Source organism: Convolutriloba macropyga, chromosome 12, assembly GCF_964194025.1.
Source record: "Convolutriloba macropyga chromosome 12, txConMacr16.3, whole genome shotgun sequence".
NCBI classification, from domain to species: domain Eukaryota; kingdom Metazoa; phylum Xenacoelomorpha; order Acoela; family Convolutidae; genus Convolutriloba; species Convolutriloba macropyga.
In genome coordinates, this window is record NC_134479.1 from 22,617,241 (window position 1) to 22,631,973 (window position 14,733).

Below are 14,733 nucleotides of genomic sequence, written 5' to 3' on the forward strand. Positions count from 1 at the left end.
ATTGTTATTCTTTTGACAGTCTGATTTTTAAGTTTAACCACTCAAAGTTTAAATTTCTTCCTCAAGAAGTGAAAGTGAACCTTTTTTATTCATTGGGTTTTCAACTAATGTCTCTTATGTTATTGATTCTATTTGTTTTTAAAAAATTTCTGTGATTTTTTGAACTTGTCATTTTTTAATATTTAGTCAACATTTTGATTATTCTCAGTAAGTATAGGCCAACCTTTCCTCTGTATAGAATACAAACAAATTTTGTGGCCGATTGTTTTAACAGAAGGATTTCTTGCTTTTGGTACTACGAGTCTTCATAAAAAATTTTCTGATTTTGTTCATGATTTCCAATTTTTGTCGTTGTTTTTTTTTTCTTTTGTAAATTTAACATTATTTAACAATCTAACTGAAAAAACTTTACAACATTTGAAATTGAACTTTTTTTGTTCTCATAACATATTGTTAGAAGGGCTGTGACACCGTTCTCTTGCAGAAATTGGTAGTTTTTATTTTTGCCCTTTATTTGTTGCTAATTTTTGTTTTCATACGCCAAATATTGTGTAATTAAAGGTCTCAGTGGCCAACTATAGATAAACAATTGAACCTAATAACTGATATCGGTAAATAGCTAATGGTTGTTTTGACTTTCGAATTAAATTTCTAAAATAAAAGAGTAATAGTTTTCTTCAACTTATCCCTTTTTGTTCTGGTTTGCGTTTTTTTTCGTATTTTACAATGTTGTATCAATTTCGTAAATTAGCCTAATTGTTTAGAGCTCTTTTTAATGTTTTGTTGAATCAAACAATAATTTTGATGTTGTATAAACGTTTTAAATGATGTCTTCAGGGCTTAGACAATTTGTTTCAGAAGAATTTTGTGAAGTTTAGATACTTTTTAGATTTTGTGGTTCTTTTTGTTGTCATTTTGTGATACTCATTTTACAATAAGACGTTATGATGTTGAAACGATACACAAATGAAGATGTCATGTTCTCGCGGTTGATATCTTATAAATTTAATGGCTTCAAAACTGTTGTTTCGTAAAGTTGTTTGTGAAACTTATTAGTTCAGCTTGTATTTAATGTTATTTTAGTCATATGATTTAGTATCATTAATAACAGTCGCAATTAGTTTTCCGAGTAGTTGCAAGACAAACTCTAGTCTACTCTATTAGTCGAAAGCTTTTGTTGGCTATAAATTCAAAATATTTGTTTTTAATAAAAAAAAGATAGATTTTTTGAGATCTGCCAATTTTAATTCTGTTCAATTGTAGCTAAACATCTCTATATACAATTCAAATCACTTATCTATTTAACTATAAATTGCTCTTGATAATGGTTTTATTTTCTTCAAATGGTCTTTCTTCTTGGAACAAACAGTTTTCATAAAACCAATTTTCGTGATTTTTGCATATTTGCCCCCTTTTCTGTAGGTTCTTATTTTCTTTTCACAGTGTCACAATAATGGGCGTCATTTGATTTATAAAAGTGGTTAACTTCAAAAAATGCAAACGAAGATTTTAATTGTTTTGAGTGATCAGCTTAATATTTAATTGATTGGGGGGACATCGTTTTCGTGCATAATTTGTCGGGCAAATTTTTAGTTTTTGACTGTGTTTGTCGTTCTTTTTGTAGTCGTATGACATATCCTGCGTAATGAAAGTACTCAGTCGCTCTCTATTGAGGTCAAAAAGACTCTCTCCATGATTTCAATTGATGCGTAATGTTTCCAATCAGTTCAAATGTAATTCTTATTTTAAAAAAAGCAATGTTTAAATAAACTTTGCCCCTTTGCTCATTTCTAGTCGACTTGTTGCCAAGTAGAATTGAAGAAAAGTCCCATATTTTGCTACAAAAAAGTGCCGTTTAATCTTCTGAGTATAAATTTTATTTGTTGCCATTTTGATTTGGTTATTAGTGGTTTTCAAAAAATGGACAAGGAGTTTTGGTCGTAATTAATATTTGCAACTATTTGATTTTTATGCCGTCTTTTCTGGTAGTCATATTATGGTAGCCACAGGTCTCATAGGCTCTCTAGAGTAGATTGTTTTATTCTTTAAGTAGTTTGTTGAACGATATGTTGATATGTTAATTTTTTTTTATCTCTTCCTCATTTGGTAGACAATTAGATGAGCGGGGTCGGAACTTAATGTGCGAACGCACATTACCGAGCCTCCTTGTTTAACCAAAATAATGAGACAAGTCCGAAAGGCTTTACGGGATTACGGGCTTCCGTTTTTACTATTTTATCTCCTAGCAGTTTCCAAAAATTTAAACTTTATACGCTGTTCTTTTCGTATTCTTGTCACAGTTTTATTAGCCACAGTCCTCATTGGCTCTCCGCGGAATCAATGAATTCATTGATTTTAAAACATTAATGGAATCAATTCATTAATGTCATTTTAAATCTTTCAATACTTTTGACATTTTGACACTATTTGTTTCATGATTTTTAAACAGATTTTGTAATAGATTTTGTTGAAACAGATTTTGTAATTTAATTTCGTGGATTCTCATTAGGCACTTATCTGCAAAGCCGTGTAAGGATACCTACAAGAATGTGTTTTAATTTGATTTCTTACTTTAAAGCATTTGGAACAATTTGACACCTTGTTTTCGAGAAAACTATTGATTTTTGAGACTGAACTGTTCAATAAAAGTTTACCATCTCTGATTATTTAGTACACAAGTAAACAAAAATAAGGATGAGCGGGGTCAGAACGTGCGAACGCATATTACCGAGCCTCCTTATTATCATATTACTTTTACCATGTACGAAGTCGTTAAATCTGAAGAATATTTCCTTACATAGGACGTTCTTGAAAAACGAGCGCTTCTAGTAGAAAACAATTATTTACTTCATTCAAGACATTTGCAGCATCTCAAAAATTTCCAGAACTAATACAAGTCCTCACAATGGATTGCAAATAAAAACTTAAGTCGTTCCAATTTTCTTCCAAAGGCTATAAAAGGCTATATGGCGTGCAAAATTACAACAATAAAATTTGCAGAACACTGACGGTTTCATTTACTACGTACCCATGACATTATTTTACCCCGAAAGTATCTTAAAAAATGATTTCAGTCTATTCCTATCAGAAATTGTTCAAACACAATTTCATTTAGCAGGTTAACGAATTCTTAATTCTCGTGGCTTGCAACTGTGCTCGTAGCATTAACAAGAAATATGTAATTCGTCATAAAATTGGTCATCTTGTCTGTTTTGCACGGGGTTTCGGATACTTTCAATTTTGTCTATTGCAACGTGTTCCAGTGACGAAAGATTCTCAAGGCAAACGAGTTTATTTTTTTTATAATTAAAGTTTCCAACTTCACTATCGGTAGGCCTATTTACTGCAGTCAATTATATATAGGTTCATTACATAGATTCATAGCATAGGATCGATTTCAGCGCATCGTCAAATTTTGAAGCTTTGTCGAATCACTCTTCTTTCCTTTATCGAAATTCATAAGACTCGCTGACCTCGTCATGCCATTCCAATAATTCGCTTGTCTGAAGTTTTCTGCTCTTCTGCTTATGGAGATCTTGGAAAAAGAATTAACCCACATTTAACTGTTATCAAGGGAATAAACAAAATGGCAAATTTACAAAATTGCAGAAAATGGTTTCTCAACAATATTCAAGCCAATTAGAATGAACGGGTTAGGATGCATGAAATTTTTCTACGAAACAATGACCAGTCACTGTTCTTTTGAATTGTTTTCGAACAGAAGTTATTGTTTAATAAAAAAAGTCATGAAATTCCGGTTGCTCTCAAAATGTTTAACATAAGCCGACTAATGTCGGACAAATTGCTGTCGAACGATAGGCGGGACAATTTATATCAAGGGCTGTAGCTTAAATAAACTTTTGTTTATGGGGGCAAAAACTTCAGACCAGCGTGAGATTTGCACCCGCGACCTCCGGAGTCCTATCATTATAGCTTTCAGCACTGGGAATCACTTTCACAAACACCGATCACTTTATCAATCGCTTTTACCCGCCTTCTACAATCGCTTTTACTTTACCAATAAACTTTACTTATGAGTGAACGCAATTGACATAACTCAAAAGTGATGGAGAAGCGTGAAAAAGTCACTAGCGAACTCAAAAGAATATTCCAGAACAAAAGCGCAAAAACGGTCAAAAGCGCATAAATATCAGAATAAGAACTGAAAACAATCAAAAACTCAAAATTAAAAAAAAACCTAGTTAGCATTTGTAGCTATCGCTGTGGGTAGGTGCGGCGTGGTAAGGAAAAAGTGGGGGTGTGTGGACAGGAGTAGGTAGGTTCCCCGAGTGCTCGTGCGGGGGCAGATAGCCGGGGGGTCTAGGTAGGTTAGGGAGGAGGTAGGTAAGCAGGGGAGAGGTGAGGGGCAGGTAGAGGGCTTTGTAGGTAGGCACGGGGTCTGTAGATGAGATAAGAAAGAGGGACTTATATGGGATCCAAAATTCTCAAAATGGCCTTTTCACCCTGAATAAAACCATCAGTTCGTAATTACTAGAAATTACATAATAAACTACTGGTAAACTCCAAAGTCCTAAAGCAGAGGTCAATGTTCAAAAACGGAGGTAAATAGCCAAATAGAAAGACGCCAAAATTCAAGCCTTCAGCTTAAAAAAAGATAGCCGGTAGAATACCGTAAACGACTCAAAAAGCCGTACATATAAGTTCTAACTAACGTTCCTTTATTCAAAAATGTCACAAAAAGAAAAAAAAATCGAAAACACTGTTAAACAAATTTTCCAGCTATTGATGTGGGTAAGTACGGTGAGGGGGGTTACGTACGTAGGTGGTGCGTGTGTGTGTGTAGGTGTGTGTGTGTGGGGGGGGGGGAGCAGTTTGGAGATCGGAGTAGGTGGTGCGGCGTGGTAAAGTTGTGGGGGATCAGGTAGGTAGTGGAGAAGTGATGGGGTAATTACAGGGTTTGGTATGTGCGGGGTCTGTAGTTTAGATAAGATGGAGGGACTTATAAGGGGATCAAAAAGTCTCAAGATGACTCTCATCACCTCTAAATCAAAACAAAAAGTCAATCAATTTGGAGGACCACTAAAACTGCTACAACAACTTCATAACTCCCCAAACGCTATAAAAATTTAAGAATACAAACTGCTAAAAAAATGCTAAAACATGGCAAAAGGGTAAAAAAAATAAAAATTGAATCTAAATGTGTAATATTTCATTCAGATGGCTAAAAATAATTCCAAACACATAATTAATATTGTATATAACTGACAAACACCTGTGAATAAAAAAACTGGAGTCAAAACTAAAAAACTGCTTCGAAAAAGCCGCACCTCATCAAAAAATTTTGCGCGCTTAGCAAAATTTTTTCACTAATTTTTCTCGCTTTCTCTCGAAAAATGACATGAACACAAAACCACTCTCTCTTCTCTTCGATCTTCAATTCGTTCAGCCGTTTAACTTAAATAGTTAATTTTCTCAAGCGGTATTGACTTACATCATGTTTTAAATACACTCCAAAATATTACCGATGAGAAAGAGACGCTCCGGTAATACTCTTCTTCCAGTCGTAAAAACCTGCAGAATACCAATACTCCTCTTCGAGTCGTACAAAGACACACACGTTTGCATTAATTGCTTCAAACTTCATTCAAGAGCAATGAAACAAATAGTTTCTGAACTATGCAAACTGAGATGCTTCTGAGTAGAAATTATCATTTTAAACAATTTGCAGATTCTGCTAACTTCAGCCTCCTTCTGTCAGTAGTCTATAGTATGCAGTCCCCATTTTGTAAATCTACTAATGGGCAGTCATATGACATGATGGTCAGCCGGTCAATAAAAAAGCGTGACGTCATTGTTCAACAATTAACCAGATTTAATTATCCAGTATTTTTAAGTACGCAAAGTAGGACAGTAGAAACTTAAACCAGTTTTTGTCTTCAATTTTTGTGAGGGAACATTGAAGTATCATTGAACACGGTAATAATAGTTCCTAATTTGGACTAACTCCTGCGGAAATAACCATTCCGATATCTGTTTCGTATCTTATGTTTATGTCGGACAGATATCTATTTGCTAAGAAAATCTTTCATCACTCACTATGTTGGAACTTTCTAAGCCGCGCACCGTAAGGCTCCCACTTCTCGTTAACTCCTGATTTTAAAAATTAATTATGATAACAATTGAATTGCCTTCAGAGGTATGAATAAATAAGGAGGAGACAGAAACTACAAAGAAATTAAAATGACACAAGTAGCTCGCATTAACTATTCTGCAAATAAATAAAATTATATATAAGATATTCCGATAAATAGCTATTTCATTCATCTTCATCAACTTTCAAACGAGTGTACTTTACATTTATTGGCACTTTTCGTCGCTGCTTATGGTAATTACTGTATTCGTTTTTCTTTTTAAATTTTGCTTTCAAGTTTGACGCTAATTTTGTATTTGACACTAAATTCCGGATTTTCTGCACTTCTTTCACCAAACTCGGTCTCGTGAAGCGTTGAATAAAATCTCGTTCACTCAAATCGTATGTAATTGGAATATCGCTATCGCTTCGATATATATTCAGAAATTCGTCAGAACCTGTAACGTTCTTTTCAGCACCACATAATGACGTTTTCTTATTCTTTCGGCCAACAGTTGGACCTATTTAACAAAACTCCGCAAATTTAATAGACAAAAAGGCAAATCAAATACTCGTACGCGCGGTTACATGACAATATACCCAATTCCAAAATGAAACATAACCGACTGACGTCGGGCGAACTGCTCTCAAACATTCGGTGATCGGTTGCCTTCGTTAGAGGTCAACTGGGGCTCAGGGATTCTAGCATTAGAGAATATGATCGAATTGGGGTCAAGCGATTGGGTGGGGTGGGGGGCTGACTGAGGGAGTGAAATTTTCAAGACTAAGAGCCGCCCTTCACACCCTGAAATTGTCTCCTGAAAACAGTTTCGGTGAATCAGATACTTAGAGAAAAATAAGGCGTAAGGCTCTAATAGAGCTGGCCGTTCACTTAATGCCCTCCGATTGCTAGCTTTCTATCCAGTCTTTGAGGACGAAAAGTAAAATTGGTCAGACGAAAAATTGTTGAAGCAAAAATTGCATTAAAAGACCACACAACTAATATAATTGCTACAAACTTCTTTTGAGAGCAATTAACAGTTCCATTTTACCCAATATGAACATACATTCAACGCGAAAATAGCCAACGCCAATATACCCAGCTGCGATAATAATAAGATGTCAAAGCGCCGTTTAGGTGAAATTTGTTTCAAGCGTTGTTTAAAGATAACTCGAAATATCAATGTGAACATCAAAGTAGGCAATTGGCCTAGCGGTTAAGCCATGCAACGAAACTACGGCACAGGTTCAAATTCGGGTGATAAAAAGTTTCGAAAAAAAACAAACTGATTGAAAACAAGAAAAAACTTGAGAAATTGGGTTTTTGTTTCCATTCAAGTTTGGTGTATGGTATATTGTCTTGACACCACTAATTCGTAGGCCTGGTCTTGTCTTTGAGTAGGATCAAAACAACTAGGAGTAAAGAAGTAATTGTAGTGCTGACAATAATGGTGAAATGGAAATTAAAAAATGTCATAATTTTAGTCATATTATTTTTTGTCATAAATCTTTAACAAATACATAGAAAAAAGCCTACAATTTACCACGACTGCACTCGTACTATCGGTATCTCATGAAAAAACCAATTGAGAAGCTCAAGACGTACAAAAATACTAATCAAAATTAAATTCGCTAAATTTAACACACAACACATTGTACAACCACGCTAAGAGCCGACTCAAATTCAGATGTAACGGGGAATAAAAACTTTAAAAATTCGAACATTAACAAGACATTTTCCAGAGAACAACCAATGGCCGAGAGCAATAACTTTATCAGTTTTTTCTCGTAAATTAGGGCCAGACATTCACATGATCAGCTTAAGTTAAAAATACATTTTTAAAAAAATGTACAAATTTCGAATGGGACACTAGATATATAACAAAAGATCAAAAATCTAAAGTTCTAATATGAGTCAACAGTGCAAAAAATTTAATTAAAGTTCTTGCAATATGCGAACAAATAGAGCATCCAAAAATTCAGAATTTGGAACAAATTAGTTCTTCAAAAACAACAAACATAAATTTCTGAACAAAAAACCCGGATAACAGTACATTAGACCAGACATATTATTTAACATAACCCCCTAATGTCGCGAGAACTGCTCCCAAACGACCAACAAGCGGTCGGCTTCGTCAGTATCTAGCTCAGGTTTAATGAGGCTAGTTTAAGCTTAATTGAAGGGGCGTGATGTGAGCGCAGCCGGGGGGGGGGGTGCACCGGGGATAGGGGATTGATGTTTGCAACGGTTGAGGGGAGACGGATTCCTTGGCTGCACGGGGCCACGTCCTTAGGGCCTGAACAATCAGCAGGGGTGGGGATCGGGGGATGTGTGTGTGAGGGAGTGGAAATTGTGTGTGTGTGTGAGGGGGTGGAAATTGTGTGTGTGTGTGTGGGTGTATGTGTGCAAGTGTGTGTGTGTGTGCAAGTGTGTGTGTGTGTGCGCGTGCGTGTGGCAAGTGTGTTGTGTGTGTGTGTGGTGTTTGTGTGTGTGCAAGTGTGTGTGTGTGTGTGTGCGTGCGTGTTGTGTGTGTGTGTGGGTTGTGTGTGTGTGTGGTGTGTGTGTGTGTGTGCGCGCTTGCGCGTGTGTGTGGTGTGCGTGTGTGGTGTGTGTGTGTGATGTGTGTGTGTGGTGCGTGCGTGTTTGGTGTGTGTGTGTGGCCTGTGTGGTATGTGTACGGTGTGTGGGTGATTTGTGTGGTGTGTGATGTGTGTGTGTGGGTGGTTTGTGTGTGGTGTGTGTGTGGTGCGTGCGTGTGTGGTATGTGTGCAGTGTGTGTGTGTGTGATTTGTGTGTAAGGTGTGTGTGTGTGTGGTGTGTAGTTTGTTTGTGGTGTGTGAGTGCGCGTGCGTGTGTGCGTGTGGTTTGTGAGTGTGGTGTATGTGTGGTTTGTGTGTGGTGTGTGCGTGCGTGTGTGTGTGTGTGTGTGTGGGGGGGGGGGGTAAACTCTAAGAACCACCCTTCACACCATGATTATTCGTCACCAAAACAGTTTCTGTGAACCTCATATTTGGAGACTACGGCCTGAACAATCAGCAGGGGTGGGGATTGAGGGGATGTGTGTGTGTGTGCGAGAGTGGAAATTGTGTGTGTGTGTGTGTGTGAGGGGTGGAAATTGTGTGTGTGTGTGAGGGAGTGGAAATTGTGTGTGTGTGTGTGTGTGTGCGTGTGGTGTGTGATGTGTGTGTGGTGTGTGTGTGGTTTGTGTGTGTGGTGCCTGCGTGTGTGGTGTGTGTTTGTGGTATGTGTACGGTGTGTGTGTGTGTGTGTGATGTGTGTGTGGTGCGTGTGTGTGATTTGTGTGTGTGGTGCGCGTGTGTGTGTGTGTGATGTGTGTGTGTGTGTGTGTGCCGTGTGTGTGGTATGTGTAGGGTGTGTGTGGTGAGTGTGTTTGTGTGTGTGCGATGTGTGTGTGTGTGTGTGTGTGTGTGTGGTTTGTTTGTGTTGTGTGTGTGAGTGCGCGTGCGTGTGGTGTGTGTTTGGTGTGTGCGTGTGGTTTGTGTGTGTGTGGTGTTTGTGTGTGGTGTGTGTGTGTGGTGTGTGTGTGTGGTGTGTATGTCTGTGCTTGCGTGTGTGTGTGCGCGTGTGGGGGGGGGGTTAAAACTCTAAGAACCACCCTTCATACCATGAGTATTCGTCACCAAAACAGTTTCTGTGAATCTCATATTTGGAGACTAGTGAGCTCAAAGGCTCTACGACAACTAAATGACCTCTGGGTGCCATATGTTTATCCCACTTTTAAAGACGAAATGTCAAATGGATCAGACGAAAATTTGGTCAAGCGAAAAATTGCATAAAAAGACCACAGGACTAATATGATCGATACAAAGTTCATTTGAGAGCAACTGAACATCACATTAATTCCGAACTAAGTTAAATTGCTCCTAAAGAACGAAGAAATTTTAATTCGATGGTTTCTCCCTCATATCAAATGTATTATCAAAACATGGAAAAATTATGCTTATACAACTTTGGTCTGTTCGCAGTATCTAAAATGGTCAACCGAACAATATAATTTTGTTTTAGAAGTCTTTTGTCCAGTCTTCTTTGTATATAAATAAGCAGTCCGTTTTTTAGGAAATAACTTGAAAGCTGACAACAGGTAAGCTGACATCGCTGCCATATAAGCACGATATATCATCGATTGCTATGAAATAAAAAAAGTGAAGTCACGCCATGAAACTTTACCAAACCTATGATTTTTATAGTTCGCAACGAACAGTTTAAAAAATCATTCAGACTTCTTATAAAAGTCGCGTAATCACGTGGCCAGGATAAAAGATTTTTAGATAACCTGTTCAAAACTTCAAGAGCTCATCGGATTAGGCTTTTTATCGAAGTGATTGCTCCTATTAATTGCTGGATGAAAAAATCACTTCTTTGATGTTTATAGCAGTTAAAAACAGAGAGCGAGATTCCATTTGGTCTATTGAATGATGCTTTTCGGTTAGTAATTAGGAGAAAGGCGCTTAATATCTGCAAATGAGTTGATTTTTAACTTGCTATCAATTGTTCTCAGTAGTTCGGCTAGATATTTAGATGGCTAATTACTGAATAATTAATCAAAACATGAAGTAGATTTTAGTAGGCAGTCTCTCAAGTTGTATAAGCATTTAATACCTAGAGCAATTTTCGAGAGCAGACTCTTAACTTCTGCTTGATAGATGAGCTCATTAAGTATAGTTACAACCGCATTTTTCTCTTCAATTTTTAATCGAAATTGTACTGATTGTGCTTGATCCTTTTTTGTCAAATACAAATTTATCTTTGTCTGCATTTAATTTCAGTGTACTTTCAGTCACACAAAGTAGCCCAGTAGCCCTTATATTGAGTGTTCAAGTGACTCTTTACAGTCATCAATATCGTGACGTCAAAAGAAAACAGTACCGTCAGGGTATTAGATGATTTCTAATCAGCGTATTAGACGTTCTTTAGTTTGAAAACTCTAGAGAAATATTGAAGAAAACGGTCCTAGAACTGTACTCTGAGGCACGCCTTGATGTAAATGTATCAATTCCGAAGTTTCATCATTCACAATTACTCTTTGCATCCTACCGCTTCGAAAACTTGACAAACCTGTCAATAATGAATCATTGAATCCAAGACATTTCAGTTTTTTTCAATACTATAGTATGCTTTATTGAGTCCAAGAATTTGAGATCACGAACAGCACATGTAGTGAACTTGTTCTCATTTAAATCTTTTCTCACCCGCTCAGTGAAGTAAACTAATGAGTCTATTGTAAAAAAAAATGCCACAAACCGAATCGTCTGATCATCGATCAATTTTTTGCATGAAATCAGATTTATTATAACTCCATTTTGTCAAAAATATGAGCCGCACTCTATTTTTTGTACCAATGAATGTTTTGAAAAAAAAGAGCCAAATGATCACTACTGATCAATGAGTCAAAAGTGGCAACTGAAATTTTTTTTAGATATTTATGGGTTATCAGAAAATCTATGTGCGTTTTGTTAAAGGACGTGATTCTTGTGAAGTTCTCAACATCTATTAGATTCAAATCGGTTTTGAATTTTTTCGTAAAACGGTTTCCATTTTTTCGCAGAAATAGTCCAAAACAAAGTCACGCATTAGAATTAATGGCTCGTTTTCATTAATTGCTTTATCAATGAATAGAGCCAAGTCATTAAGAAATTCATCATATTTTTGGGCGACAGCACGCAAGGTTAACCATTGTTTTCCGATTCATCTTAATTTTTTCCAGCCACATCCTTTCAAAAGGTTTAGTTGGCTGGTTAAACTTTTCTTACTTTACCTTGAAATTCTTCAGTTAGAGAAATACATATCCCCCTTTGCCTGTTTCCCGATCTTTTGAAACAATGGAAGATTTTTTCTTAAAATTCAATGAGAGATCAGAATTAAACTATGTTTAGTTAGGCTACGAGCATTTAAGTGAAATATTTTGAAGCTCTCTGGTTGTTTTTGTTTAAAAATTCATACACATCATAAGTCGAGAGCAGTCCAGGATATAGTTCGATGTCTGAACTTTTTAAAAGTAAGAATGAGGCAATTATTGCTTGAAGTAGAAAACTGCAAAATTTGGAAAAGGGTTAGATAAAAAAAATTTTCGGAAAGTTTTTTGTTTGCCATGCTTATATAGAACTATTTCAGCTGATCTGGTCAATTTAACCATGGGAATAGGATAAGCCACATATTAGCAGAAAAGCAAAGCGTAACTTTTAGTTATGGGCTGAGTACATACTCCTTGAACAAAAATTTGGCCTAAAAATTAGATCAAAACAGAAACCGAAAATTAACAAGGGCTATAAAAATAGTAGAGAAATATTAGAGAAATAGTAGAGAAATATTCGAAATAATTACAACCATACATGTTTGATGAACAGTGGTAGCTTCTTCTAAGAGGCATTTGTTACGAATGGGAATGAAAAACAGATGACAAATTTTTAACTGCTCCATTGGATGTTTTCAGAAACTTTTGTTGCGATATAATTTTTAGGTAAGGTATGCCGTTAAGATAGTTGATGAACATTATCATATATCTGGTTGTAGTGTACAACGCTATTATTCACCCTTGGTGCATTTCCAATAAGTTCGTTTATTCGTATTGAGCGAAAGCATTTGAAGGCTACTGTTGCAGAACGTTTCAATTCGGTGCCTGAGAACGTTTCAATTCGCTGTCTCATTATAACTATACAACTCATTATAACTATACAGCATTTATTACCTAACATTTGGTTTCAAAAAGTAGCCGTACCGCACTTCTCAAAATTGTCAGAGTAACGACATTTTTAGAGTGAAATGATTCATTTGCGGCGGGTGTACTCACATGACTGGGACAAAAACAAACAATCTAATGAGCAAATTATGCCCGGCGTTAAAACTATCCCAAACACATCATAGTTACTGAATAGTGCGGCTCTCAAATTTTCGGATCATAATAAGCAAAACATAACAAAAACAGCAAAGGACTAATAATAAGCTTCGTTCTCGTTAAAAATGCTTCAAGTATATGAAAAAGGCACCATTCAACTCATACGATTTTTGCAACTCAGGCATCTCAATTATTGTCCTTTAATTTAATAAAGAGATTCGACAGATTCTGCGTTTAAAAATGTACAATGTGCGGAATTTTGTTATACTTTTGGCCATGTTTGTGATGTCCACTCCATCAGCAGTCAAACTGTTCATGATATGAAATGGAACAGACTGATTCTCGGGTCTCCACAGTTTAGACAGATAGATAGCCGCGAACAACACAAAAAGTAGTCCTGTCAATTTTAACAGGGTTCTGATTTATAAACTTACTTGGCAGAAGTTAAATGCAAGAAATTTTTAAGTGACAGAAAAAAACGAGCGTTATCCATGACTCAGTGCTATTAGTCAGAAGAAAATCATTCGACTAAAAACAATTTATTTGACAATATTCGCTGTATGCTACTTTCACTTTCAAACTTCAGCTACTAATCCAAAATAGGAAAAACAGTCGTGTCGATACAACTAATATTTGAGCAGTCAGGTAAGTAAATGCTTTTAGGCCTTAATCAGAGAACTTCTTTGATTCAAGAGAACAGAACCCTGCCTGATAAGCAGACCAAAGACCAAAACGCATCCTCTTCTTCTTTCACTTTCTCTTGCATATTGATCACGTGAATGCCTTCTTTGTTATAATCAGACACACGACTTCCATTTATAACTGATACCGGATTTCCCTGATTAACACTCGATTTATTACTGAGAATCTGATTACCAGTATTGATGATTTGTCCAGCAGCTGCTGATAGAGTCGAGATTGTGGACGTATTTGGAATAACGACGTCATTTTTAGTGGACGAGGTTGATTGGTTCTGATTGGCTGATTCAGTTGGTGCTAAAATGTCGTTCACAATTTTCTCCAAAAGAGATTGCGTCATACTGAATTTGCTACCGAATGCAATTAGGGGAACAAAGACAACATGATTTCATGATTCAACCTGAAAAAAAGGAAATATAGAGTCAACGTAATCAAAACTGATACTGTCGCTCAATCAAATCAAATTAGCTTTGAATTTTTGCAAGTTACTATTTTAATGAACAGAAACATGAGAATACAACCAAAAGCAGAGGCTAACCTTTGATCACTACCTTTTCGACACACGTCCTCATTTCAATCCATTAACGCGATACGTCGAAAAACAGCAGTCTCGTATACCTTACCGAATCGAGGGCACTAGTCAACTGAATCGAGAGTACTGGCGCCTAAAAGATGGGTGCAAGGCTAGCGGCATGCAAAGTTTTAGTTTCTATTTTTGAGAATAAATGGAAGAAAACCCTTAAGACAACATTTGAAAAGAAATCACAAAACTTCGAACATTGAAAACTTAAGCAAACGGCAGAATTCATCTTTATTGGTCAGTGTTTTGACAATTGCGTCAATGAAGAAAACATTTCTGTAGAAACACAAACAAATCGACTAACGTCGGATAAATTGCTCAACGACAGGCGGGGTAATTTAATTCGGGAGCTATCCTGGATAAATTTTTTATCGCATTCCTAGGGAGAATTCGAACCCACGGCCTCCAGAGATCTCGACAGAAGCATTAACCAATCGGCTACAACGCCACTGTGCTCTCTAATCACTGTGCTCTCAATCGCTGTAATTTATCAACAAACTGTTTTTTTT

The 14,733-nt window shown here is 36.5% G+C and overlaps 1 protein-coding gene across 2 annotated transcripts; it reads right to left on the reverse strand.

Annotated features, from left to right (window-relative positions):
- Nucleotides 1–6,124: 6,124 nt before the first annotated feature.
- On the reverse strand, nucleotides 6,125–14,065 carry LOC142350332 (uncharacterized). Of its 2 annotated transcripts, none has more exons than XM_075402161.1 (3): nucleotides 13,654–14,065; nucleotides 13,214–13,342; nucleotides 6,125–6,612 (listed from the first exon to the last, which is right to left on the reverse strand). In XM_075402161.1, exons 1-3 carry the CDS (start codon nucleotides 13,982–13,984, stop codon nucleotides 6,278–6,280), a joined length of 795 nt encoding a protein of 264 aa, XP_075258276.1. In that variant the 5' UTR covers nucleotides 13,985–14,065; the 3' UTR covers nucleotides 6,125–6,277. The 2 variants fall into 2 exon arrangements, with proteins under 2 accessions (XP_075258276.1, XP_075258277.1); XM_075402162.1 differs by lacking the exon at nucleotides 6,125–6,612 and adding an exon at nucleotides 6,626–6,909.
- Nucleotides 14,066–14,733: the final 668 nt, after the last annotated feature.

Excerpts from the sequence above, each read along its gene's own strand:
- LOC142350332 (XM_075402161.1), bottom strand. The coding sequence starts at position 13,984 with ATGACGCAATCTCTTTTGGAGAAAATTGTGAACGACATTTTAGCACCA. Across the intron at positions 13,343-13,653 it reads GTCTTTGGTCTGCTTATCAG|GACTACTTTTTGTGTTGTTC; the intron begins GCAGGGTTCTGT and ends TAAAATTGACAG. Across the intron at positions 6,613-13,213 it reads CATCACAAACATGGCCAAAA|GTCCAACTGTTGGCCGAAAG; the intron begins GTATAACAAAAT and ends TTTGTTAAATAG.